The 27,045-nt window shown below is 44.9% G+C and overlaps 2 protein-coding genes across 7 annotated transcripts in view; one reads left to right on the top strand and one right to left on the bottom strand.

Annotated features, from left to right (window-relative positions):
* Positions 1 to 16,862, top strand: part of ZBTB37 (zinc finger and BTB domain containing 37) — a 27,902-nt gene extending 11,040 nt beyond the window's left edge. For 3 of the 6 annotated variants that reach the window (XM_087858765.1, XM_087858763.1, XM_087858755.1), the window contains one exon: positions 47 to 16,862. In XM_087858765.1, the coding sequence (XP_087714891.1) occupies positions 47 to 535 (489 nt within the window). In that variant the 3' untranslated portion in view covers positions 536 to 16,862. The remainder of the gene's footprint in view (positions 1 to 46) is intronic. The other 3 variants (XR_015722876.1, XR_015722874.1, XR_015722875.1) reach the window with 3 other exon arrangements.
* Positions 16,816 to 27,045, bottom strand: SERPINC1 (serpin family C member 1). Its single transcript, XM_045811329.2, has 7 exons — positions 26,907 to 27,045; positions 24,617 to 24,986; positions 24,095 to 24,310; positions 23,104 to 23,241; positions 21,080 to 21,470; positions 20,006 to 20,070; positions 16,816 to 17,069 (listed from the first exon to the last, which is right to left on the bottom strand). The coding sequence occupies exons 1-7, from the start codon at positions 26,945 to 26,947 to the stop codon at positions 16,893 to 16,895; spliced, it is 1,398 nt and encodes a 465-aa protein (XP_045667285.1). The 5' UTR covers positions 26,948 to 27,045; the 3' UTR covers positions 16,816 to 16,892.

Below are 27,045 nucleotides of genomic sequence, written 5' to 3'. Positions count from 1 at the left end.
ACACTTAAGCATAGGTGTTCTTTCTTGCTTTCCTCACCTGGCACAGGTAGAAGAATCCGCAATGATGGGAGTAAGTGGCTACGTGGAGTATCTCCGAGAGCAAGAAGTATCTGAGCGGTGGTTCCGGTACAACCCCCGTCTCACCTGCATCTACTGCGCCAAGTCTTTCAACCAGAAGGGGAGCCTGGACCGCCACATGCGCCTGCACATGGGGATCACGCCGTTTGTCTGCCGCATGTGTGGCAAGAAGTACACCCGGAAAGATCAGCTGGAGTATCACATCCGCAAGCACACAGGCAACAAACCCTTCCACTGTCACGTTTGTGGCAAAAGTTTCCCCTTCCAGGCCATCTTGAATCAGCACTTTCGCAAAAACCACCCTGGCTGTATACCCCTGGAGGGGCCGCACAGCATCTCCCCCGAAACAACTGTCACATCTCGAGGACAAGCTGAGGAAGAGTCACCTTCCCAGGAAGAGACAGTTGCTCCAGGGGAAACTGCCCAGGGCTCTGTGTCCACCACTGGGCCAGATTGAAACATCGAGGGGGAGGGGGCAGACCCTCTTCCCCTTTGGGCCGTCAGCCGCCAGCATCAGGGCCGTGGGCTGGTACTTAGATTTACAAAATGCCGCATCACTAGATTGGAAGATGCCCCCAAGATGCTGCCAAACTAGAGGATCAGCAACACGCACAGAAGCACGAGAGGCTCTTCCCCTCCTCCTTCCCGCCTCATACTTTGGAAAATAATCAAGCAAATCAACTTTCTAATTCAGGGATCAACAGCCTTGGTTTGTTAACTTTGTAAGAAAAAAATTTTTTAACAAAACAATGATAAATGGTCATTTATCTCCCAGTCATGTTTGAACACTGTACTTTGGTCCATATCATCCTGGTGGCTGTAATTGCCCGGATCTAAAAAAACATCAGGAGCCTTGGTCATCTGAACCAGCCAGCCACAAGAGAGAAGGAAGTCATGATGGTGACAGGGAGGAGGCATTTCTCTCCTCTTCCTTCCCTGCCAGAACATGCAGTTTCACATTTGAAGAAGAAAAAAAAAGTATCCTGGTGGTTCTTACTGTTTTGAAAGGTTAGACCTTATCTTTGCTCTGATTAGGCATCTGATACTTTGCCTGATTGTTTCATGTGAGCCGCCATCTTGGAGCGCTGTTCTAGTGGGCAGCATCCCCTGAAGCACTTTAGGCAACTAGAAGTGAGATGAGCAGCAGAGTGTTCGCAGTGGGCTCTGCTACATTAGGGGGCTTGAGTATCCTATTGAGGAAGACGGGAGCAGGGATGGAAGTGGGATTTTTGTGCAAATGTCAGATGGCACAGAGTACTGCAACTTCCTGGTCGGTATTTGTACACCACAGTGCTTAAATATCTTTGGGTGTTAGGAAATGGCTCTAGTCCAGATGAATTAATGTGTTAGGCTGAGTACCAAAGTTTCATCCAGTCTCTCTGGCTCCTCCTTTCACATAACAGCAATATTATACATCAAAAATGTCACTTTCCAGTGAAATGAGCCTGGACTGTATTTTTAAATCTACAGGTCTCCATATTTGATAACTTTTATATGAAGTTTTAAACACATTTTTTCTGCAATATTGTGGTTGAAGAAATTCAACACTATGGTTCTTATTGCAACCACAATTCCATTTCCTTCTACATATGTAATAGTTTATATTTTCAAGCCAATAGAAGAACCTCACTAAATCCATGTCTCGTGTCTGCAAACCTAGTAATTCATGAACCCACCATCAGCAAATTGCTGGTGACTCCAAGAGCTTTGCTTTTTAATAATACACTACAGGGCATTCACCAGAAAACATCACGCACAATCACGTTGCAATAAATTGATCAAGGGATCAGTTTTGATCAGGTTTGGTTACTTAATCATTCCTAAGATTTTTAAAACTTCAAGGGACCTTCTTGGTAATTCTGGGGATTTCCGAGATTCTTAATCCAGCACTGAGAGAAAAAATTTACCAAACATGTAGAGTTTTAGATGCCCTGTCTTGCATTCGAGAATAAAGGAGGATTAGTAAGGGGTGCGGGTAAGGCTATGCTTACAGTGCAAACAGAAATGAGAAAAATCCATACCTTCTCCTGATTGATCATTAATGTTTTAAGAGTATTTAAATATGCAGTGGTTTAAGCAGTTATTTTGGTGCAGAGGCATAGATGATTGTAAAAGAGATCTGGGGCGGGGCTGGTCATGTCTGCCCTGGTGAGCCATTTGTGAGAATGTTAGTAGCATGCTCCCCTTCTGAGAATGCTTTGTGGTATGTGGAAAGGTGGGTAGAAAAGAATGGCATTTCTTTGATGATAGGAAGTTAGAGTGCAGAGAGTAACTCATAAGCAATCTGCAAATTGTACATACACATAAAGCCACTCCATGTCACTAGAGAGTGGTGGTTTTCTCTTCCGGAAGAACGTAGAAATGCGTCTTTTAATAGGAATGTAATGATGCTACTGTTTGGTAAGAGCCTACCCTTACATGATCTGTCCAAGCCATCTTTTGTCTGTTGTCTTTCGGAGACATAGACTAGGGCATTCTCCTCTTTAGTTGGGCAACAGCATGATAGGGCCATGTTAGGGACCAGCTATGCTCTGTGGCATAGAAGTGGACTTGAAATTAGACTAAAATCTTTAGGGAAACCTTTGAGCTGGTCATCAGCGCTGTCCGTGGACAGATTTTGCCATTACCGAATAGGCAGAAAGGTGAGAAGCACAGAATATGGTGCTGTCGACGGAGCTTTTAAGCCTACCAAAAAAACGTTAAGTCCATCCTACTTTTGAGAAGTAGTATGCTGGAAAGTTCTTTATGCTTTGTTAGTTTCTTAGATTTTCTGTGAGAAAATAGAGCTTTTTTAAACTATTACCAAATTGCGAAGGTGACGTGCAGTAATCTTCGTCAAGAGGAGCTTCGCAGCATTTGTCGTTACCCCAGCCAGGATTAGCAACAAACCTTTGACACGAAGTAGGGACTGTTCAGTAGATTTGGAAATGCTGGCAGTGTGTGGTGGGTTCCCTTCCCTTTTCATTCACTTGTCATAGGTTCTTGCTGTATTGATACTGTGAATAGAGTGCTACCCGGTCTTCTGGGACCACAGCAGCACAATCACGTTTGCTGGTTCTCGCCTCTTAACTGGCCTAGCCCAGAGCCGTGAAATTCATGAACATTCAAGCCAGGCTAGCTTTTAAACAAATTAAAGTTTCTGAAAGCAATTTCCATGTTAGCCAGAAAAGATATTATTATTCTAAATAACTATCCAAGATTCTTATCCAGGTTCACTGTGATATTGTCCTAGTTCTTAGCTAACATCACTGTAGGGTCATAGGAGTTAGTAGTGTTCTATCGACATTAATGAATAGCTGTATTGGTGTGTGCACAGAGGATACCTCTCTTAAGGATGTACTAAATGGACTTTAGCTAATGCCGAAAACTCATTACCAAATCTTAACTTGCACATGTCACCTTGTGAAGGGAACTGCATTAGCAGTGAGAGCTAAATCATCATTAAGTACTTTAATGCCATGAAATAGCAAACACTGGGACTGTTTTCATTCGTTGAGTGGCACTTAATAGCAAAGGAGCTATCGAATATTCTCAGCAAAAGAGAGATGTCAGTATATTAATCTGTTTTCATTCTAAGAGGTACCTTTTATTCTCTCTGAACTCTGATGCCAGTATATAAATATAGCATTGGCATGAACAGGAACACTGTACTTAGGCAGAAAGGCTCTTTCTAATGACTTGTTCTCTCTTTACTCAGAACCATATTTACCTCTGAACCGAGTTGAGTTTTATTTTATGTAATTTGCCAACTACCCCCAAGCCATCATTGTACCAGACGGTTAAATCTAATCCTGAATAAGTTAAAATAAGTTTGTTCCTAAAGGATAAGGATTGGAAAAGAAGGGAGATAGCAGTTGAGGAAAGTTTTCTTGTTATTTTGTTTTTTGGTATTTTTAAATGTTTCCAGTTCCCTCTATATCAGTGAAACAGTTTCCAAAGATGTTGTGAGGATAGAAATAAACCATTCTCCTCCCACCTTCTTAGCTGAAATCTGGCCTTGGTTGGAAGGGGTCGGAAGGAAGAGTGAAATAGTGAACTTCATCCTTAGCTGAGTAGTCTCTGGTCAAGAAATAACTTTAAAAAAATTTTAGCTGTTACTTGACACTAACTTCATTTCTTCTAACTAGTAAAAATTATATTTTGTTTGACTGGAAGATCTAATTTAAAGAAATAAAAACAACAGGTAATGGAAAGGAAATTAAATCGAACAAAGACAGCAGTCTTCTTAATCCTGGTGAAAGGCATTTAATCAGGAAGGGGCTGGAATCCTGGAAGTTTTTCTCTCTTCAGATCCAACAGACAGGTGGTTTGTTGTTTGTTTGGTTTTTTGGGGTTTTTTTTGTTTTTGTTTTTTTTCTCTTCCTCCACCACTCTTCTTCTAATCTACTTACTGGTTTAAGGCATAACAGAGAGGTCTTTATTGAACTCATCTTTGAAAACGGGGCTCTTTACCTTTGCCGTTTGGGCAAGGGTGCACAATATTGAAGTATTTTAGTTGCTGAGACTTAGAAAAGGGACACCAAGCTATTAAGTCAGGTAAACCCCTGGGTTTGAGAGGTTGCCCCTTAGCAAAGAATATTCCTAGACTTCCTGAATTAGATCAGGGTTCAGCCGACTGCGGCCCGCAGGGCCCAATCCTGAGGCCATCTGTTTGTCTAAAGAAAGTGATGGTAGAATGGGGCCACACCTGTTCTTCAGGTATTGTTCCTACTGTGATGGCGAGGTCGAGTGCTTGGGACTCAGACCACATGACCAGCAAAGCCCAAAAATGTACTGTTTGTCACTTGACAGAAAAGTTTGCTAACTCCAGAATTAGGTTTGAAAGAATGACCCCCAAATTTGTCACTTCTGCCCTTTTGTCTTTTTAATAGTTTGGTTGAGGTTTTAAATTCATGTTGCCATGTATGCATCAGTTTTTTGAAAGAGCTTGCCATCTTTTTCTAGATCTTTTTCTCGTAACCCTCTTTGTGTTCCTTCTTAATGATTCCCATTGCTTTAAAAGCATTTAGAATAGCCTTATGATCTGTCCTTGCTTTAAAGGTGCAGGCAGATTAAAGTTTAGGATGGTAGTTACAGATGTAACAAAGTAATTTAAAAAATAATTCCCATGCATAATAACGTAGGATTAAATGAGTACCATGTTTACATAAAATACTGTAAAAAAGAAATTAATGTTTTTATAAGTTTTGCCATTCCTCTGAGATCACTTGAACTGATTTGCATAATGATGGCAAGAATGAATTTTTTCCCATTAGTATTAAAACTTAACTTCTGTTATGAATAAGTGGTTTGATTCTTACCCAAAATACTGTCTTTCTAGATTGGAAACCTCTACCGTTTCCCTGTACTACAAATCTTCATTTTCATTTCTTCAAACTCACTCTGTTCCATGTGGAGTAGTAGAAAGCCAAATCTTCTTCCCTTCATTTCTTTTTCCAGTGAATGTTTTAAAACATAATGAAATCTCAGAGGATTTCAAATTCCTCTTAGACCCATCTTACAATTTCTGTTACTGTCATTTTTCTAAATATATACTGGGCCATTGTTTATTTGCTCTCTGTTCCTTCTTACTGCTCAAATAGATTTTTTTATGCAAGATGTGCAAAAAATGGAAAATGTTAGGATAATTATAAACAGAATTCCTTGTAAGAGGAGAGTATAATTGTTCCCCATATGGAAACCATGCATAGACTTCTGAGTTAAATTTATCAGGACAGAATGTTCTAGGCCATGCTGACACAATGCAGTGAATTAGATTCGTACTTTGTTGTCAGCTCAACCAACACATACCAAGTTCAGATGAGTGACCTAACCTCCAGTACAGCACCTCTCTACTAGACATTTTATTCTTAAAGTTCCCTTTTTCTAAGTTGATATCAGTAAGTTTTATATGATATGTCCTATGAGTAATAGATAATCCAGACCTGTAAAGTTCCAGAATATTTGCCTCGGTTTGAACTGCCTTGTCCTAGAAGCACTTAGAGTAATCCAGGGCTCTTGAGATTTTGGAGTGTTGCTTTTCTGATTAATTTGGGATTCTGATTAATCTGGGATATAGAACTTGTGAAAGCAATTGAATTTAAAGAGCCTGAAGAACCATCTGCCTCCAGGTCCACGTGAGGTCTAGGGAGTAGTTGTCATTTCTACGTGAATGCATTGAAAACAGTGTTGTTCGCTCAGCGTTGTGATTTCTTTGATAATTACCAGTCTTATGTTTTGCCTTCTTTGCTTTCTAGAGTCTGTTTCTCTGTTTTCAGTCTTCTTATTTTAGGTAGTGCTTTTCCCAGGACCGGTCTTTTCACTTTGCAGTAAGTAGGTTTTCTTGCTCAGGACAAGCCAGAGTTGGATATTATGAGTCCTTTCAAACACCTGACTTAGTTACATTCCAAAGGATGTAATTACTGACAGCAGCAGTGGTATCAAAACCTGGAAGATATGTTTTCTCGTATAGGCAGACTACCTTCTCCCTCAACTGCGAGGAACAGCAGTGACTTAAAAGGCAATTATTACTTGGAATGTACAGTGTCTTCACAGAGTCCATACGTGAATAAATTTCTTCTCTCACATCTTCCCCACTATCTCTATAACAAAGACTTCCCATCTTGATACAGTTAAGGGCTGGCTCACTCATTTAAACGACAGAGCTAAGTTACAAAGGCAGAGCAGTTCAAGAAAAAGAAAACTCTTCTAATGCTTCTTTCATGTCTACTTAGTCCTGTTGAGGAGGCTAGAATTCACCATCCAGTTAAGGGAGAAATATGGGCAGCATCTTACATGGACAACAGCACAGTTTAATATACTGTGAATCTTAGAACCTGAATTAATCGGTAAGGCCAAAAGTCAGAGTTTCTTGTGGGAAAATGTTTCCTATTCTGTGAAATCACTTATCTTAAGTGATAAGTAGCATACAGGAAAATCTGTTCCATAAAGTAAATATTAAGTATTTTTTGGTACCAGGTCGTGTGCTTGGAATTTATATAACAAAATTGATTGTAGACCTAGTGTAGATGTGGCTTCCTGTACTTGAGAGTCCTGAGTCCACTTGGTTGGAGTCTGGATGTATGCTTTTTAAACGCCTGCACTTTTCACCACAGAGATCAAAGAGAAGGGGACAGAATTGACTGTACGAAGTGCTTTAGTGGCGTAATCACAGTTGGTCCTCAGAATAATCCTGTGAGGTAATAAGGGTAGAACTAAAGATAGTTGAATTGTTTTGACTGCTTACTGCATGCCAGGCACAGAGCCATGTGTTTCGCATTGGTTAACTCGCCTAGTCCTTACGGCAGGCCCATTAGGGTAGACACTGTTACGCTTGTCACTTTAGAGAGGGAGAAACTGAGGCACAGAGAGGTTGACCCAGGCAGTCTGACACTAGAGTTGACACTCTACCAGACTGTGTTGCCTTTAAGAGGTGTAATTATGCCACATTTTATAGATGAAGAAACTGAGGAGCCCAGAGTTACACAATGAAGACATTGCAGACCCAGTATTTTCCAATCTGCTTCCAAAGCCCAGACTCTCTCCACTACATCATATTGACTCTGTTTACTTATAAAGAGTTGGGGTGAACTAGAATAAACAATAGCCAGTAACAGTACTGCTTTCAGTGAATTTTTAACTCAAGAAAGCATGATTGGAAGATTTCTTCAAAAGATAATGTCTCTGAGGAGATGTTGAATGGTGAATATTTTCTGGAGGTATTGCCCATTGTTTCAGGAGTCGCCCATTTGATAGGTCTGATTGTGAATCAGTTCAAGTTACCACCAAGGCAAAAACCCAAAGATAGCATTCCCATATATCCAGTTTTGTAACAAACTGCCCTAAACCACAGTGACCTAAAACAACAATTTTCTATATCTTGCGAGGTTGTGAATCAGAAATTCAGGAAAGGCTCATCTAGGCAATTCTCTTGTCCCTGTGGTGATGACTGAGGCCACCTGGTAGTATTCAGCAGGTGGTGGGACTGGTCTGCGGTGTCCACACTGATCTCACATGCCTGACACCTTGAGGGAGGGCTAGAAGATGGGGCTCAGCAGGCCTCCTCTTGCCCTCTGGAGTCTCAGGGTCTTTCCATGTGGTGTCTCCATTGGGGCAGTCAGACTTACTGAATGGCAGCTCAGGCCTCTAAGAGGCTGGGCAGAAGGTGCCAGGCCTTCTAAGGCCAGGCTTAGAGCTATCATAGAGTCACCACTGGACACCGTTGGTCAGAGGAGGCACTGGTCAGCCCAGATTCAAGGAGAGAGGAAATACCTTACCACTTGATGGCATGTGCGTCAAGGATTTGGGACCACTTTCATCTGTTGTAGGTAGCATTAGGTTATTGATTTTTCCAGTGTTCGTTCATTTGGGTTAGTTGTTTGTGCCATAGAAACCACTTATCATGTCTACCACGGGTCAGTCACGGAGCTAGAAGGAGAATGAGACAAATACCCGGAACAGGTTTCATTAGCTACCCACCCCCTGAGTTTCATTTATCTTAGAGCAAAATTTCCATTTCATTTTTCTTTTGTTCCAAGTTCCAAGTTGTGAGCATTTGGTTGTTCTTGTTTTTCTCTGTGAAGCTACAGTAACCGTACATACTGAGCCAGAAGTACTCCAGAGGGAGTAAACAGCTTGCTGTTACAGAAGCTTATTTGTTAGAGACGTCAGCTGTATTTAAGTTTACAAATAGGCAGAAACTCCTGCGGCATGGAAAATTCGTACGGCTACTAAATCTCTTTCAACGGGAGTTTCTATTGAGTGGCTGCATGGAGCATATTGTTGAGGTAAATGAAAGCTTTGCCTGCACTACCCTAGTCCCACCTTTCCTGCCAGCACACCACCCCAGGTTTTGTTCTGTGCTAGAAGATGAACAAGTTCATCCCATTTTTATCACCTTTCATATGGGAAACTTCATTGCTCAATTTAATATGTTGTTAATCCTTTAAAATTAGCAGTTGCTGTCAACCTGTCATCTAAACTAACAGATCATCGAACTGTTAGGATTTTTGTCAGATTTAGGGTGCTTTATTTAAACTCCTGCTGGCTTATACTAGTTAGACTCTTGCTGTGACAGAAGAAATATGGGCAGAGAATAAATTCTGCTCTAGAAATGATCATCCCCAAGGCAATATGCTTTGTAAGAGAAGAAAGATTTGGGATTCTCTCTTCATTCCATGGGCAGTGCGTACCTGGAGAATTAGCTGTGGGGGCTTCTTGCTGGTCATCCGCAGGTATCAGAGAGTGAAGAGGTCTGTGTTCCTTAGGTCAGGCCTCAGGAATTGCAGATACAGGAAAGGGTACTCGGGGCTGAAGGCTTAATCTAGGGCTCTACAAAATGCTGGGAAGGGGAGAAGACTTTGGCATTTGTAGTTGGACAGCCAGGAATAAAATGAGGCATTTAGGCATCAAGATTAGATTTTATCATATAAGGATTGGGGCAAATTTCAATGAATATGAACAAACGCACCTTAACATTTTCTTTTTGATCCACATTTCCACTCTGATGTACCTCAAAGTCTGCTTTTTGTGACAGAAGCTTTGAAACTATATTCCCAGGGAAAGAAAAATCTTATGGTGATCTATGGCGAAGTCTCTCGTTCTGTATGGGATAGTTCTTTGGGCCCTTCTCTAGATCCTCTGTGACGCTCATGTTTGAAATCCTCTGCTGGTGGCATGAGGAGGAAGTACTGTGGTCTTAATTTGCAGAAGAGAACAGAGTCAGAAGAAAGGGAACCTGTAGGCTGAGAAGGTACCGAGTCTTTCCAGCGTCTCAGGCCGGTCACAGCGCCCTGCAGGAGTAGAGATTCCTTAGGGCTCAGATTTCTGCTCGTAGCTCCATCTTAAAGCAGATGTTCGTGACCTATTTGAAGATGATCTACTGAGTTTCCTATAAAGTAATAGAGGCCTCACGGTAGTGGTTCTCTGAGAACCACAGCAGAAACAGAGTTACAACACCAGGAGCAAAGCTTAAAATGTGCGTCCTCTGGAAGCCGAGACGCTCAAGCAGGGGCCACTGAGAGTGTGGCTGAATTCTACGTCTAGAACAGCTATCAGTCAGATAGCAGAGATATTTAGGATTTATATGGTATTTCTAATATTTTTACAAAAAATGATTTTAAATCATGTAACTTGAAGTTTTAAAAAAAATGAGCCTGTTTTCTTTTTGGAAAACTGGCCCAATAAAAATAACACTAGTATAACTCAATTGTATATGCATGTGCATTGAACACAGAGTGGTGTACTAAACATAGTTCATGCAAATAACTTTTGTGGGAAGTTTGGCTATTTTCATAATACCTTTTTTCATAAATGTATGTTTATAAATATATTTACTCATCCGCTATGACCTTGGTAGCATTAGAAGTATTCGTTAGCTGTATCCTTGATTCTAAACAATCAAATTCTTGACATAGTAGGCTATGAGAGCTTTTTGTTGCTTTGTATTTTGGCTAAGAAAATTATTTCTTGCACTTTCTATTTATAAAGATGTTATAACACATTGCACCCACTTAGTGTAGCTGTTGTTTAGAGACAAAAAGATGTAGGTGTTAAAGTGAAATGTGTGTTTAAAAAATCCTGGCATAAGGGGGGACCTCAAAATAACAAAGTTGGCTTGCATCTACCTGAGAAGAGCTGGGGTTTCATATCAAATTGAGAGTGAAAGGAGCTGTTGGGGTAGGCGTGCTGTTGCTGCAAGTTGCAATTTTATTGTGAGTTGCCAGCTCTGTGTGTGTGTGTGTGTGTGTGTGTGGGCGCGCGAGTGAGTGAAAGGTGTCTGATGAAGGCAGATAAATCAATGTAGAATAGTCTACCTCCCACTGAAGACTGAGCATCTTCCAAGATTGCCCTGTAGCCCTCCGGGCAGGAAGCGGCGTTCCTCAGCCACTGTCCGCCTCGTCCTCTTGTACTCGCTTCAGCTCCTCTACCTCTGAGCACTTGGCTGAAGAAAGAGTGTGTTTTCGTAGCAGGTGAAGGAAAGCCAGACACACAGTCTAGAGGTTGCAGTGTCCCAGTTCTCCTGGTCACGTACAGATGTTGCTCCTTAGCTCCGGTGTCCAAATCAAACGGTGTCAGAATGCTTCGGGTTACTGCTTTTATCTGCCGGCTTCTGTTTGGCAAGAGTAGCCAGTGCGTGTTTTTTTTTTTAAGTTTTTTTAAAAAGTTTTTTTGAAGATGCACCAAACTCCTTTTAATGATGTGAAAATTCTGTTTGACTCCTGAGCTGTTTTTTTGTTAATTGCCATTTGTAGTCCATGACTGGGGGGCCAGATGCTTAACCGTATTTTCCCGATGCTGAGCCTTCTGCCAGTATCTTGACACAGAGGGATGCGTGACAGGGGATTTGGGATGACTTGTTTTGCTTTTAGTCAGTCCAAAGAGATATTCCTGTTTTTAATGCCTGTGCTGTTACAGTAGTCAACATGGCCTTGCTTGAGTGTTGTGTCAGAAAATTGAGTTTCAGTAATAAACTGCCACGAGGCACACCACCTAATCTTTAAATCTGGTTGTGACACTCAGCTGACTTACTGTTTGGGGCGCTGGTACACTGAGCCATGTCCGGTTACCTACATTTTGAACACACGTTCTAGGTTAGGAAGGACTCTTGGCCCTGCCACAGATCTCCTGTGGCCCTTTCCACCTGTTCATTCTCAGGCACTGGCTGGTTTTAACATCTAAACAGGAATTCTCAGGTTAGGAGTGAGAATGAGAGAATGATCTATTTTCACATGTTTAGAGGTTGGCCTCTGTGTTTAGGTACTAGCTGGTTAAATATTTGCTTCCCTCGTGACTGGGAAGGGCAAGCGATGATTCATGTGAAATTCCAAATAATGAGACAGGCATTACTCTTAGGTGAGCCCTGATATATTCACCTCTGCCTGAATACAGCATGAGTCCTGGAGGGAGATGAGGCGGGAGATCATGTGAGTCTACTCACCACAGCTCCTGTTTCTCTTCCTTTCTTTTCTCTCCCTCTCTCTCTCTCTCTCTCTCTCTCTCTCTCTCTCTCTCTCTGTGTGTGTGTGTGTGTGTGTGTGTGTGTGTGTGTTTCTTAAAGCACAGGGACAGGACCCCTGGGCAGAAAGAGCTGCCCAGCTATTGTTATTCTAACTGTAGAATAATTGTCAGCCTATAAGCCATGCTAATATCCTAGACTCAGGAATTAACTCCTGCTTAGGAAACTTCTTCCCTCTGGCTTATCTTTTTGTGCCAAGTCTGTTCTAGGCCTGTCCCCAGCTGTTTTGCTATAACACATACTTAAGTGCAGACTTACCTAAATCCGAAATTTACTGTTGGCAGTGTGACCTGTTACAGCCAAAGTGATTTACTTAAAAACAAAGCAAAAAAGTGAGAAATGCCTAGGTCATGTCTTTGGGGCACATATTAAATCTATGAATCTGAGAGGAAGCATGGAGTCTTACCTTTCTTCCCTCTGGCTTGAGTGAACACTGCCCTGAATGCTTTTTATTACAGGACCAGTTGACCTAAGCCAGTAGTTTTCTATCTTGGCTGCATATTAGAATCACCTGGGGCATGTCAAAAATGACTGTTGCCAGGGGCCCCCACCAGACACGCATGTTGAACTGGTCTGCTGTGCAGCTTGGGCTTTAAAGGCTCCCCAGATGATTCTCGTGGGCAGCCAAGGTTGAGAGTCACTGGCCAGGTAATCTTGAGTGGTCTTCAGCAGGATAACCTCAATCTGGTTCTTTTTGTGTCCTAAGATACCTTCATTGATACCCCAGCATGGCTCTGAGTTTAAAGTGGGCCAAGGCCCAGGTGGTAAAATGGATCATCCATTTGTCATCAAAGCAATTCTGGAGAGAGATGTCGCCATCCATCCAGTTTCGTCTCTATACCAAATACAAGGTGTGAATAAGTAAGCAAAACAGATTTTCAAAGTCTGGTCTCTAGAATCCTCGTTTCTTTGCATATGTGATTTGAGTGGAGATTTCTCAATTCTGCTAGCTAAAATAGAGCGCTCGAACTTATTAAAAGGGCCAAGCCCAACCCACCTAGGATGATTTCTATTTATAAAATAAACAGGAAGCATTATTAAAGTTAATGGAAAAAGAGAAGGATCCTTCCTGGGGGTGATGGTGATACATTTCATTATTTGTCTCTTAGACTGTCTTCTAAGTGGGATTTTGATGTAAAGTGACTTTCACTTTTCCTTGGGTTTTTTGTTTGTTTTTGGGGTTTTTTTGTTTGTTCGTTTTTGTGAATGAAATGCACTAGCTAAGGCTTAAATATTTCTGAATTTTACATGAAATGTGAAATGAGTCATTTTCTTATCTTTATTACAGGATGTCAGAGACCTAACCTAGTAATTCCTAAAGGAGGTTCCATATCTTTCTTTCTTCCCACCCAGGCAGTAAAAATGCCTGTCCGTGGCAACTTCACACATGGTCATGGGAAGGGGAGAACTGTATGGTACCTTAAAAGTGAGACACCCCCCCCCTCCACCCCATTCAAACTGACTAGCTACCAAGTGATTTCTCATCCATGATAGAAATTTTTGTTTAAGAGCAAGTTCAGATATAGCAGTCTCTTTTCTGAGAGAATTCTGGGTACCATAGAAATGTTCATTCATATATTCCCTACAATAATTGATACTTTACATTTCAAATACATGGTGTGTTCAAGAAGAAAAACCGATTAGAAGGAAAGATTGGCCAGTGCAGAGAACTGAAGTAACATCAGGCTATGAAATTTCATTAAAGTAACACGGAGGCCTGGCTACTTACATCGCATGTAAATGCTGCAATGTCTTTTAGAGACAATGCCTCCAATGCCTTAGAAAATTTATGAAGGCTTCTTGATATGGGGTGGAATAGAAAAACAGTAGCCTTTGGGACTTGCACGCATCCAGAGAGTAGCGTGTTAGCGTTTCAGACTGAGGAGGATTGTGGAGTACTGTGAAGCATTGTTGAACTTTATGCAAATCACACTGCACTGGATTTTATGATTCCTGGGGGGAGTGGGGGAGTAGACGAGGAGAATAGGGAAGTAATGGTACAAAATATATAAACTTGTTCTATATTTTAAGCAAGGAATGAGACAAATCCCCTATCAGGAATTCTCTGTCAGGACTGTGAAGCTCAGTCAAGTTCTCTGCCCTACTGGATTGGTTTCCTGATTGCTCTTCAACCTCTAAGGAGTCCTTTCTGAACGTTTGATTACAGTTTCGCCACCCTCCCCGGCCCCCTACTCAGCAAAAGAAAAACATTCCCGAACTACAGAAATGTGTTCTGTCTCAGTCCATCACCTTTTTATCTGCTCTGGTCTGTGTTCACAGTTTTAGCCCGTTGCGTTATTTTGTGATCTAAGGGCAGAACTTGAAGAGATCTGCCCATTCAGGAAGGAACCGAAGGCCTCTCCTTTATGAAATCTTAAAACCAGAACTCTCCATCTTCGGCATGTCAGCATAAGTGAGTAAAGGGAGAAGTACATTTGGAAGCGCACTTAGATTTCCTGGCATCCTCCACTCACACTGCCCCCGAGAGGAGAAGAGAAGGCTGAGGGTTCAAAGATAGAAAAGTCAAGGTAGCTGAAATGTGGTTTCCTTCAGATGGACATGGTCTGAAAGAAATCTGTCCACCTGTTCTCTATGGTGCTTATATGGTGGGTGACAGCTGTCCCCCATCTACCTGTCCCTGGCACTGTGCCTTCCCACTGGTCACTGTGAAAAGCAGATCACACTGGACTCAGAGGCCAGAACCCAGGACCATTTTCCCCTTCTCATCTTGAGCCCATCACTTCTTCATACAGCTAATAATGTAGCATTTACTTCTCTTTGGAAAACTCTTGGGTTTGTCCCCCAAGAAATAAAGGATTTCAAGGAAAATAGTCAGAAAATAAGATTCTGGTGGTAGCTATCAAATAAAGAGATTATAGGACAATTTCTCTTCCCCTCAGCTGATGCCCCGTCTTCCTGCGTTTTTTAAAGGCTACCATGATATTTGTAAGCGACAAACTTAGGTAACATTTTTTCACAACTTGCTAATCAAAGATTCATATTAAAACAGACAATCAATTTCTAAAATGTTGTTATCCCTGAAAGGGAATGAGGTAGAATTTTAAACTATAAGAACCTACCAGTCTGTTTTTTCCCTTTGAAAAAACAAACATTTGAGGTTTGTGTCTTTCATCTGAAGCTATTACACCATTAATAGAGATGCCTCAGAAAAGTCAGTGAGCCAGGCGAGCGGTCCTCCACCCCCGAGGGTGCTGGCCTGGGTCCGTGCATCTTATTTCCTTAGAGAATATCTGTTTTTATTATGACCTTAATTATAAATACCTATATATAGGAATAGGATTTTCTCTCACCCCACCCTCTTTTAATCATTGTCACTTAAGTGTAAACCGCACCTCCCCTCACCCCCCTTTTACTGAACAAATGCACTTTAATTCCTAAGGAGAGTGGCTGTTCCTGGCCCTGAAGCCAGATTACTTCAGGAGGAGAGTTGAGGAGGGAGAACTCCTGCCAGACCCTGTGAAATGAACCAAATTCCTTAATGTCAACACACAAACCCCACCCATTTTTAAGCTGTCCCCAACACCCTGCCAAAGGGAAAACAGAAACAACCAAAATGAAGTTTAAAATGCCTACCCTGATTGTAGAAGTTTCCCTGGGGAAAATACCCAATATTAAGTTATTTTCTCAGCTACCAAACTGTCAGAAACTTCTAGATTGTTTTGTGGGAGGCTGAGATTTCTTTAAGCAAGAAGTCAAGTAAAAGAGGCTATAAGATATGATTCTGATTTGTGTCATTTCTAAATATTAGATTTGTTCTCTCCCTTAATTTGACAGGTGTTCTCAGTCTCTCCTCCTGTAGATTCTGTCCTTCCCCTGATGACAAGCCAATAGTACTTGGTGGGGTTGCATGTCTCCTAGAGCCCCAGAAACCCTGTCGTGTCGGGGGCGGGGGGAGGGCAGGAGGGCGGGCGAGACTGGGGTTGGGGGAGGGAGATTCAGAAAAAGAGTGAAGATATGGGTTTATATAAACATATTTAAAGCAGTTTAGCAAAAGCTTTCTCGTTGAACAGCTTTAAGAACAATGTGAATGAAATCTTAGCAACTTGGTTAGTAATTTGAAAAGTCTATTAATGTATACTTGAAATTCTGTTTGTATAAAAATACATTTTCCTCTTTATTTTAACACTGTGTAAAAGAACATTATGCATGTGAGTGGTTTGAGAATTAAATTGTTTAATACTCAGATTTGACTATCTGGTTTTTCTGTATATAGAAATTAATTCTTTTACAATTTTTGGATTTTTTTTTTTTTTTTTTTTTTTTTTTTTTTTTAGTATGATGGGAATACTGACATTTCGGGCTCCCCCTGCCCTTTCGGGATGCTTACCAACCTACCATCTTTCAGGACTCAGCTGTAACGTATTCCTTCCATCACTTTCTTTTCCTTTTAAGATTTTATTTCTTTATTTTAAGAGAGAGCATGTGCGCAAGCGAGCATGGGGATGGGGGAAGTGGAGGGAGAGGGAGAAGTGGACTCTGCCAGGTGCAGAGCCCTACGTGGGCCTCGGGGCTCGGTCTCATGACCCTCACCTAAGCTGAAATCAAGAGTTGGAGGCTTACCCGACTGAGCCACCCAGGCTCCCCACTCCTTCACTTTCTTGACCCAGGTGTGCTCACTGGTAGAGAACAACTGGTCAAGCACTCGCTTGACCAAATGCCCACTAGCATCTCCATCCATATCTCCTGTCCTTGTCTTCATTTCATGGGGCAAAATCCATTCATAATTGGGAGTAGTTGTGTTTATTTTTACTTGTATCACAAACCAAAATAGGAAGAGGTGCAAAAAATAAAGAAAACTTCAGTTATCACAAGGGTTGGCTACTCTGCCCATGAAGATAATAGTGTTCAGAGCAACTTCCCTTATAAGAACGAGGAAGGGCCTGTTGGCCCTGAAGGTCACCTTGTTGGGGTTCAGCGAACGGCCAGCAATCCCAATGGCAGTACTTGCCGCTGCCTCACTGCCTTCCTCATTGACCTGCAGACCAGACAGGAAACACAGAGCCTGCATTAGTTCCTCTGCAGTTCACTGGACACAGTAAAAACCCACAGACGCAGCAGTTCCTCAAAATGCTATTTGTTTTCCAGGGGAAAGTACACTTGGGTCAGGTTGCGTTCCCACCAGAACCTGACTTTTATGCCTTCTTTCATCCAGTGAATATTGATGTAAGCACTTGGGTTCCTCCAAGCCCTGTGCTGGGTGAGAGCAAGGATTCCATTCCGAGAACTCCTGAGCCAGGAACGTAGACATACACGAGGCGGTCTCGTGTCTGGCTTGCACCGTGGTATGGGGCATTGCAAGAGGGTTATTTTGTACCAGATGCTAAAAGAGATTTTGACTCAAGATCAGAACTCTAGAGCTGAGATAGTTTCACTCTTGGAGCATCAAGATCCCCGACAGAACTACCCCAAGCAGCCGCTCAGGACATTGGGCCTATGAAAAGACCAGGGTCCTCTGGCTGAATGAGGTGAGTATTTTTGGAGTAATAGTCTGACACAAGTTATACTTGCTGATAAGCAGAATTGCCAGAGAGAGACCTTCAGAAAATTTTTCTTGGGGACCCAGAATATCACCAAAACTCTGTCCCTGCTTCTTGATGAAAGCACTTCAGATCCCTGAGCTTTGGGGAGCTGGTTGAAGACAATTCTCTCCCTGTCACTCTTCTTCCCTGCTTCCTCACCGTCCTATGCCCCATCTCCCCATGCTTTTCATGGTCATTCAGGACTGGGTTTGTGAGCAGACTGGAGCTTTTGCAAGACAGGATCATCTTATTCAAATCAGATACTGGCTTCTAATGGCTTCCCAGGAGATCTACATCAGTTGGAGTCCAGTATATTGGGTTCCCAAGGTTCTCAAGGAAAACAACTTTGATCCAAGAGCTATGGAGAAACCTTGTGCCATTGTTTAGTGGGCTAAGAGGGATAAAGTGAATCCAAACCTCTGCTTCTTCCTAACGGTAACTCAAAGACCTCAAGGTGTCTAAGGTGACTTCTTCTATTTAGGGTCCTTAGAGGAGGATTTTTCAATCATAGTAAAATACTGAGGACATAGCCTCCCTCGCAGTCTTCCTAAGTGTACTTCCCTTCATAATCCATATGGAAGAGGGTGTCAGTAGTGGCATGTGTACTTCCAAAACCATTAATCCAGTACTTTTGTAAAATCCCTAGGTCTGGTCTCAGTACCTTTAAGATACAGCCCTCTGCTCTTGCTGTTGTCCTACAGGTCACTGACATCTGTGGTCCTATAGATTATATCCCCACATTGAGGATTTGGGCACCTAGCTCATAGCCTTTCTGTCCACCCTAACTCCTGCTATCATTTGATGCAGACAATTAAAATATCCTGGTAGGAGACCCAGTCAACACCCTAACCTCCCCTTCCTTTCATCTTGTGAACCCCAATGAGCATTACCCTCACCCTACCTAAGCAAACCAGTCTCATGGCCATGCCTTGAACTAGCCATCTCTCAGACTTGTTCTACCTTTGAAATTATAATAATGACACCATCCTCTCAGACTATAACCTTTTTTTTTTCAAGCTATTGCGTTTCCTCACTCTTATGACAATTATTCTGCCTTCCTTCTGTCCTTCGATCCTTCCACTTTCCTCCTAACTATGTTTTCTCACTGAGCTTGGACTCTGCCACTATATTTACTAGCACCATGCTCTGAAACCTTTCTCCTTTGACCATAACCTTCTTTCTTTGTGGTTTCCTCAATCCTGTGACCATCTCTGACAGTGGCTATCTCCTTTTCCTCATAGCCCAGTTCCCCCAGAGAACAGTGCTTCCCAAACCTGGTTGTGGATTAAAATCTGAGGAGCTCTGTAAATATGCTGATTCTCAGGCCCCATCCTGGATTCTCGAAGACTCAAGCTTCCCACTTAACTAGTGCTACTGGTCCATAGTTCAGTATTTGTTTGAGAACCAGAATTTCTACAGGCTTTAATATAGCTATTACTCTAGTAAAGGGTTCCATGGGCACCTGAGTTGGGGAAACACTAGGTTAAGCAACATATTTAAGTTTCTATTTTAATTCCAGTGAGTTAACAGTGTTATATTAGGTTCAGGTATACAATACAGTGATTGAACAATTGCATACATTACCCAGTGCTCCTCACAACAAAGTGAACTCCTTAATCCCCACCACCTATTTCACCCATTGCCCCCACCCACCTCCCCTCCAATAGGTTAAACAATATTGAACCGGTTTTTTCACTGTGGACCTTAGACGCCAAAATGCCAGCGTGCATTGTTTATTTCCCAAGAGGAGGATATACATTTATTTCACCACCAAACTGTTTTTGCAGCATAGTCTAGAGTTCTGCTTCTTTGGAACACACTTTAGGACATGATCCACTCTCATCGGCTCCCCTTCTTCACCCTCCATTTGCTCTTCACCTGTTACAATCAGGCCTGTGCCCCTACTGTTCTGTCTAAATTCCTTAGGGAATGGTAACCTGTGGTCAATTTTCAATCTTGTTACTTTCTGTTTCCTTAAAACTCCTCCCTGGGTTTCTGTGAGCACCTACTCTCCTGGTTCTCCTCCTCTGAATCCCTTCTCCGTGGCCTTTGTTGTCGTCTTTTCCTGTGTCACCCTCCCCTAAATGTTCGACCTGCTTCAGGAGAAGTGGCGGGAGGGAGGGTGGAACAATGGGACCATGAGGCCTTCAGGGGAGGGCTCTCTTGCAGAGCCTCGTGGAGGAGGGGGCTACAGATCTGGGGTTTGAGGGACACTGGAAACATGCCTTTTTCCACAGTTGTGTCCTGCTGTTCACGCACCTGCTGTAAGACCATAGACGCAGTGGAGCAAGAACTTGGATCTCCAGGAACTCAGTTATAAATCACATGAGATATTGATATACTGAAAAATGAAGCGACAGCATAAGAAGAGAGCAAAGAAAGGTGTACCCACCTCAAGAAAGGCCTTATGGAATGCATCTGAGACATAGAGGTCGCTCCGGCCTTCTGCGATTATACCTAGAAGGAAGACCAGAAAAGGTTCTGTGGAATGGGAGAAAGTCGGCTTCAACCCACAGAAAGGAATTCAGTTTGAATTAAGAGGTCCTTTGGGGCTATTTTTGCAAAATAAAAATCCTGAACCCTGGCCTAATGATACTCCCTAAATAAATAATATTAAAAAGAATAAAGTTCTTTAGGCTTTTTCAGCCTGGATCCTGTGAATTTAATCTCACACATCAGCTCTTGGAGGGGGCAGGTGACTCTGTTCTTAAAGAAAAACTCCCACTCCACCTAGTAGGAATGTCTTTCTTTTCGGTCTGACAACGTTTTCAAGAGAGAAGTTGGTTAGACCTAGTTTAATTTTTTTTTCACCTTTATTTATTTAAGTAGTCTCTACACCCGATGTGGGGCTCAAACTCATGACTCCAAGATCAAGAGTCACATGCTCTTCCCCCGAGCCAGCCAGGGGCCCCTGGTTAGACCTCGTTTATAGGCAGCCTATTAAAGGTAAATTCAATTTCCTGACATTGTAAACTTCTCTTGTAAAAAGATATTTTAATGCATATTTTTGAAGGATGGTAGATTGTCGGACCCAAGACCACTATTGCTGAAGTCTCACAGCTACGGAAGGTTGGCCGCATCTGCTGTCCGAGTGACTTTAGGGGAACTCATGAGCCCTTTGGAATATCGAGCTGTTTAACATCAGCGATGCCTATTTCGTGGGACCAAGATGTCCCCAGCTCTGAATCACATCTCTGCTTTGAGTTCTGATGTCTTTTCATGATCTCCCCCTGGTCTCATCCCACACTTCAGTTACAGTCTCATTCCAGGGCCAGCTGCGCTCCTGGAGATCCGGGCGCCAACTGCCCGGGATACAGAAGAGAAGCCAGACCCCAGGAAGGAAGGGTTAGCAGTAGAACCCTCGCTCTACTCCTGACCCGTTGCTCTTTTCCCCAATTCTTTCTCCTTTGCTCAGACCACCTGGGGGGGGGGGCAGAGGGAAGAGACCCGCCCTTCCGAGGCTCACCTGGGAGCCGGGACTTGTCGGGGTTGAACAGGTCGACGAGGCCCATGTCCTGCAGCTGCTCCTTGACGCTGAAGCTGTCCTCGATGCGGAAGTGGGGCATGTGCACCACCAGCAGCGTCTCCGTCGTGTCATCCAGCCACTCCTGCAGCATCTCCGGGGTGAGCTCCTGCTCCACCTTGGCCAGGCGCTTCTCAGGCTTGGGCAGGATGAGCACCATGGTGATGTCATCGCCCTTGAAGGGCAGCTCGAGCACCTGGGTGCCTTCTGCCACTCGCCGGTAGCGGAACTTGCCTTCCTGGTACATCATGGAAGCTGAACACGACTCCCCGTCGGCCTTGTAGAACAGCTCCTTCCTTGTGTTCTCGGGGCTGAACTTGGACTTCCACAGCCCCTGGGAGGAGACAGCAGGGGGGAGAATCACCACGAGACCTAGCCCCTCCGTAGGCGAACACTGACGTGGGAAATAGTCACATGATTTTATCACGCTCACGTGTAGGCAGAACGAGCAGGAGGACAGATCACAGGGCTCTACGTGAACAGGTTTACAATGACTACGGCAGGGTGATGGGATTATGAGTGTTTTTTTCTGTGAACTTTTCTGTATTTCCCAGATTTTCGGCAGTGGCTGTTTATTGGCTTTATAACTAGAAAAATAAAAACTAAAACCGAGAACAACCTACTGGCCTCTTCACAAGCGTCTTTTTGAGTTTAAATTGAATTGCCTTTTGCTTTCCGCCTGCCACCCACCTCTTTCTCAAGGGCCATCCTCCAAAATGCTGGCCTCCGCCCGCGAGAAATAAAGGCCCGACACTGATAATAACCCAGGGGGTTGTTTCGGAGCCCTGCCCGGCAGAGGGTGAATCCTGGCTAACTTCTGCTCACAGATGGAGGGACCCTGGGATACAAGCCATCCCTTCGAAATTTCTGAGTTGTAATTACCATTCCTTGTCCTATTCTGGCTGGTTGATTTGGGGACAAGTCATTTAACTCTTTGAGTGGTGGGTCACTTACTCAGGCCCCTCAGGAAGCCCGTGAGGGAGGTGTATCATTATTCCCACTTTATACATGCAGCATTTGAGGCATAGAAAGTTCTCCGGGACTCACCTGAGATCACAGAGCAGGAATGGAAGAGGCAGGATTTAAACTAAGTAATCTTTCTGAGAGGCCCAAGGTCTCGTTGATGATATTATGAGAATAAAGAGGGCTAATAAACAGCAAAGTGTTCTGTAAACTGTAAAGGGCAATACACATTGGGTAACTACAACCTTCTCCACTCTGGGGGAGAGGGAGGCCCCAGGAGCCAGAGTGGCTGGCACAGCGGTGACTGGCTCAACTCCTGGGCTCTGTGCAGGAGTAAGGGGTAAAGAGCACAACCCAGGATGGGCAAATGTGCCCCAGTTCCCCCCATCTTAAACCTGTGGCCCTCCTGAGTATCAATGGTCTGTTTATTCCCAGTACCCTCCCCCTCATTCTCCTTCCTACATGTCTCAAGTTGAAACAGCCTTTAGAACTCTCAACTCTGAGAAAGACAAAGCCATCCACACAGTCAAATCACAGGAACTCTGCAAAATTTGGAGTGAGCCTGGCACCTGGAGGTTCAGAAGCTTCGGGCAAGGGGAACTTTGAGTCACTGTTGAAGCTGCTCCAGATTACGGAGAAAAATCTCATGACCGAGGACTGTCAACGGAGTTTATCTTGCTGTTCCAGATTTCAAAATGGAGTAAACTGGATAGCAACAATTGTCACACGTGTATGAGAGTTCATCCCAGACCATACTTTGCAGCCGTGCATGCTAAGTTTGTGAGTGTGTACGCTCTTCCTTGGGCCCAGAGACATGACCAGGCCCTCCTGGACTTCAGACCAGCAGCCATGGCCCTAGACGCAGTCCTAGATTCTCAGTAAATTTGTATTTCTGCCCAGGCCATGCATGGACCATTTCGCAGAGAGGACCTATCTAATGCCTAATGGTGTGAAAGCAGGTGAGGTGAAGGACAAGAGGAAGTCCTCTGGGCGATTTTGAATACCTTGAAGTAAATGGTGTTGACCAGCACCAGGACCGTGAACGGGTTGATGGCATCCTGGGGCACGACATCAGTGATACGCCCTTCGGTCTTATTGGATACCCATTTGTTGATGATCATTCTGGACTGCTCTGCATTTTCCTGAGGAGAATAGGAAACAAATCTACCCACCTGTGCTTTCAGTGGGCTTCTCCACTTCCCCACGCAGCATTTCATTTTATTCACCAGCCCCTTGCCCTCTCCCACCATTTCCCACTCTGCCCCAGACTGGGGAGAACTTACATATCTAGTATAAAGCTATGAATCATCCAGATGGTTAGTGAATTAGTAGTTAGATTAATAAATTAGATGTTAGTAAAATTAACAGAAGAGAGAGAAATAAAGAGAAACAGAAATAAGGGAACAGAAAAGAAGAAAACGGTCTGGGAAAAATAAAACAAAATGTTATTTTTTTGGACATGTCCAGAAGCTAGTGAGTTATGCAGGGGTGAGGGGCAGAAGGATGCTCATGTGGTCCAAAAAAAAAAAAAAAGAGAGAGAGAAATGCTGATTGAATAAAGCCAACAGACTTCTTTGTTGCAAGGCTTCTCAGAAAACTTCATAGGCTTGGGTGCCTCACGAATCTCCAAGAGGAGAACACGGCATGCACCATACACCAGTTTTATTTGACCACGGTAACTTTTAAAAATTAAATAAGGTGTCTTGTAGGACTGGCATCTCCAGAGCCCTTTTCGGTCTTGGTGGACAAGAAGAATTTCTTTATACAACTTTCTCAGAGCAGCAGCTACAATCTAAGCCATAGACACCACTGATGTCTGGGGTTTCAAGCAAGCAGATCTATTCCAGGGGTTCTGACTTCCAGTCCCTCCCCACCCCCAACCTGCCTTCAACCAGCAGAGCGGCGTTCTTGGATTCTGGATCCTGCTTCTCTACCTTCTCTGCCTCTGAGGGAAGACGAAGAACTCTGCGCCCTGGGACGACATCTGCGACTCACCTTGAAGTCCAGGGGCTGGAGCTTGGCTCCGTACACCGCCTCGCTGATGTCCTGGTACGTCTCATTGAAGGTGAGGGATTTGTCTCCAAAGAGGCGGTTGGCCGATATTAACTCGGAGGATTTGTTGACTTTTCGATAGAGTCGGCAGTTCAGTTTGGCAAAGAAAAAGTGCACCTGGTCAGATGTCTTCTCGGAGATGGTATCGAACTTAAAAACCTGTGGAAGCCGAAAGACAGTGGTGGAGAAGCCTGGCTAACGCGGTGGGGAGCACAGTGCTGGTCAGTCCCTGACCAACAGCCACCCCGTCGAGGGGCTCCTCCAAGAGCAGCCCCCGACACAGCACGAGCGCTCCGCTCACGTCTCGTACGTGGACACACGGATGCAAGGAGAGGAAAGGGTAAGCAGGAGACGCCACAAAGAGCGGGGGGACCGCCTAACGTCTCTCCTGGGCTCTAGCCCAACGCACAGGTGGTTTTGCTGGCGACCAGGAACGAGGCTAGGCGGAAGGGCTTCGGACTCTACCTCCATCAGCTGCCTGAGGGTGTTGTCGCAGGCACCCAGCTTGGTCATCGCGAAAGCTGTGGAGATACTCAGGGGCGAGAGGAAAATGTTGTCGTTGTCATTCTTGGAGTCCGCCAGGTGCTGGTAGAAGGCGGTGGCGAAACGGGAATTGGCTCTGGACAGTTCCCAGACCCGCCGGTTGGTGGCCTCGGGGACCTTCTGCTCTGCGCCCTCGTCCTCCACGGCCTTCTTCTCTGCGGACCGGTAGATGCACATGGGATTCACGGGAATGTCCCGAGGCTTGGCCGTGCAGATGTCCTCCACGGGGCTCCAGTGACAGGTCACACAGCCCCAGAGGCCAATGAGCAGCAAGGACAGAAGATATACCCTCCTAGAGGGGGGCAGAAAGCTGCGTTAAGCTTGCTGGGACAGCCGCTCTCCCGCCGCCCGTCGCAGACCTGCCCCGGTCAAGCACCGGCTTCCAGCCCAGCCGGCGTGGCCGGGAGGCGGGCCCCAAGCCTCGCAGAGCGCAAGGGCCCAGCACAGGTCCAGTCGTGGACTCCCGGCACGTGGATAGTTCTACTGGCCTGGACATAGGTTGAAATTAAAATCGACTGTCGAAGCAACCGATGGTTCTAAAGCATCGCGGGCCCAAGGCTGGAAGACACAAAGCACGCGCAGCTCCGGAGGGCGAGCCGGACATGCGCACAGGAAACACAGGCGGGCGCTTGGGCGCCGGCGCGGACGTAGGGCAGTAGGAGGCGCCGTTTACAGAGGCTGCTGAGGAGAGGCCCGGGGGATGTGAGAGGGCTGGAGACTGGAGTGATGCCGCAGACGTTTCAGTCAGACCACGGGGGTCAGAAGGGCTGAGCAGGGCGAAGCCTCACCTGAGTGCCACAGCCTCCCCGGGCCTCCAACTCCAGCCCTACCCCCCGCGGAGCTCCACACGGACCGTGTGCGGGACAACGCCCCCCGGATGGCCTGAAGATTCCTTAGTGACCACATTGTCCTTGTAAGTCCCCCCCACCCGCCTGCTTCCCCCCCTCCATCCTCCGGCTCAGCAAATGGGAGCCTCCCGCCGGCGGACATCCAAGCCAGGCCCCGGGGAGTCCCCCTGGATTCCTCCCGTTCTCCCGCATTGGTCAGAGCCTGGCTTCAGAGAACTGTGTGTCCTGCCCTCATCATTTCTCTGCCCGGGAATTTTAATGCTTCCAACACGGGTTCACCAAAAACAAATGAAATTAATCTCACTTTTTAAAAAAACGAGATCATGCTACTGGCAAGTGAGGAGAACGGCAACACTCAGGCCCACCCAGAGAAAATCTCTTGTAGTATTTTTGTGCAACGACGGGGTGGGCCGGGAGCTTGCTCCGGCTGGCTTGGGAGTCCGTGTGGATACTGACGCTTCTCAGTTGCCCCCTGGCAGAAAAAGACAGGCACGCAGTGCGGAATGGGCTCGCTGAGGTGGTCTGCGGGCCAGTGTCGGCCGGCTGGAAGCTGGGGGCAACTGAGGGGTACTCGGCTCCTTGTGTGAAGTGAGGCCAGCTCTGCAGCCCTTTAAGAACAGAGGCGCGGGGTGGGAGAGAAGCAGAGACACCCGGGGAGATATAGAAGGCACAGTGAAGAAGCAGAGAGAGAGAGAGAGAACCTTCCTTGCCAATCATCTCCCCATCTTGCTTGCCTTTAGTTTCCGTTTCTGTCCCTCAGCTTCATTTGGAAATACGAGTGGAGGCTGAGGGGAATCTGGGAGTGTTGTTCATGGGGAGAAGAAAAACCAAGATGGTGGTTCACAGCCTCATTGTAGCCTCCCAAAACAACCCGTGTCAAGAAGGGCATACGTGTGGTGTCGAGGGAGGAGGGGACCTCACTGTGAGGCAAGGCAACAGGGCTGCTGTCCTTTAGTCAAAGGTCACTGAGCTCTTGGAGCGGGGGCAATTGAGTGGAAGGAGAAGCAAAAAGGGAGTTAGGAGAGTCTCACAGGTTGAAATTTCCCTCTTTTCGGCTGTATGGCAGGCCCAGGAATTTGCGTTGGAGTGTCTCCTGGGCTGCTGTGGGGGCTGGTGCTGGCACAGCACCTCTGCTCGGGGAAGACATCCCCTTTGTTTCTTGGGCTAAGAACCCAAGGTGTGGCTTACCCCAAGAGAGCGTGGGAGGGAGGGCGCTTGGATGATGTCCTCCAAACACATCTTTTATTGTAACTACCAGGGAGAGGGCCTGGTTTTCTCTAAGTTGTCGAGGCCATCCTCGGGAGAACTTCGAAGGTCAAAAAACCCAATGAGGGCATGCAAAAGAGAAAACTTGCCTCTCTTACCTTTTTCCAGCAGCTACAGTTCCTATCCCATTGGAAAACATGGTTGCTAATCTTCCACAGGGCCAGCCGGGTGGAGATAGTGTGTTCTGAGGCAATCGCTCTGAAAACTGGTTCTTTCCTCTAAATCTGACTGAGGTTC

This window comes from Ursus americanus, chromosome 2 (genome assembly GCF_024610735.1).
Source record: "Ursus americanus isolate L20-20 chromosome 2, mUrsAme1.1.p, whole genome shotgun sequence".
Lineage (NCBI taxonomy): Eukaryota > Metazoa > Chordata > Mammalia > Carnivora > Ursidae > Ursus > Ursus americanus.
Note: the sequence above shows the minus strand (reverse complement) of the source record. Positions and strands in the feature narration are given on the sequence as shown.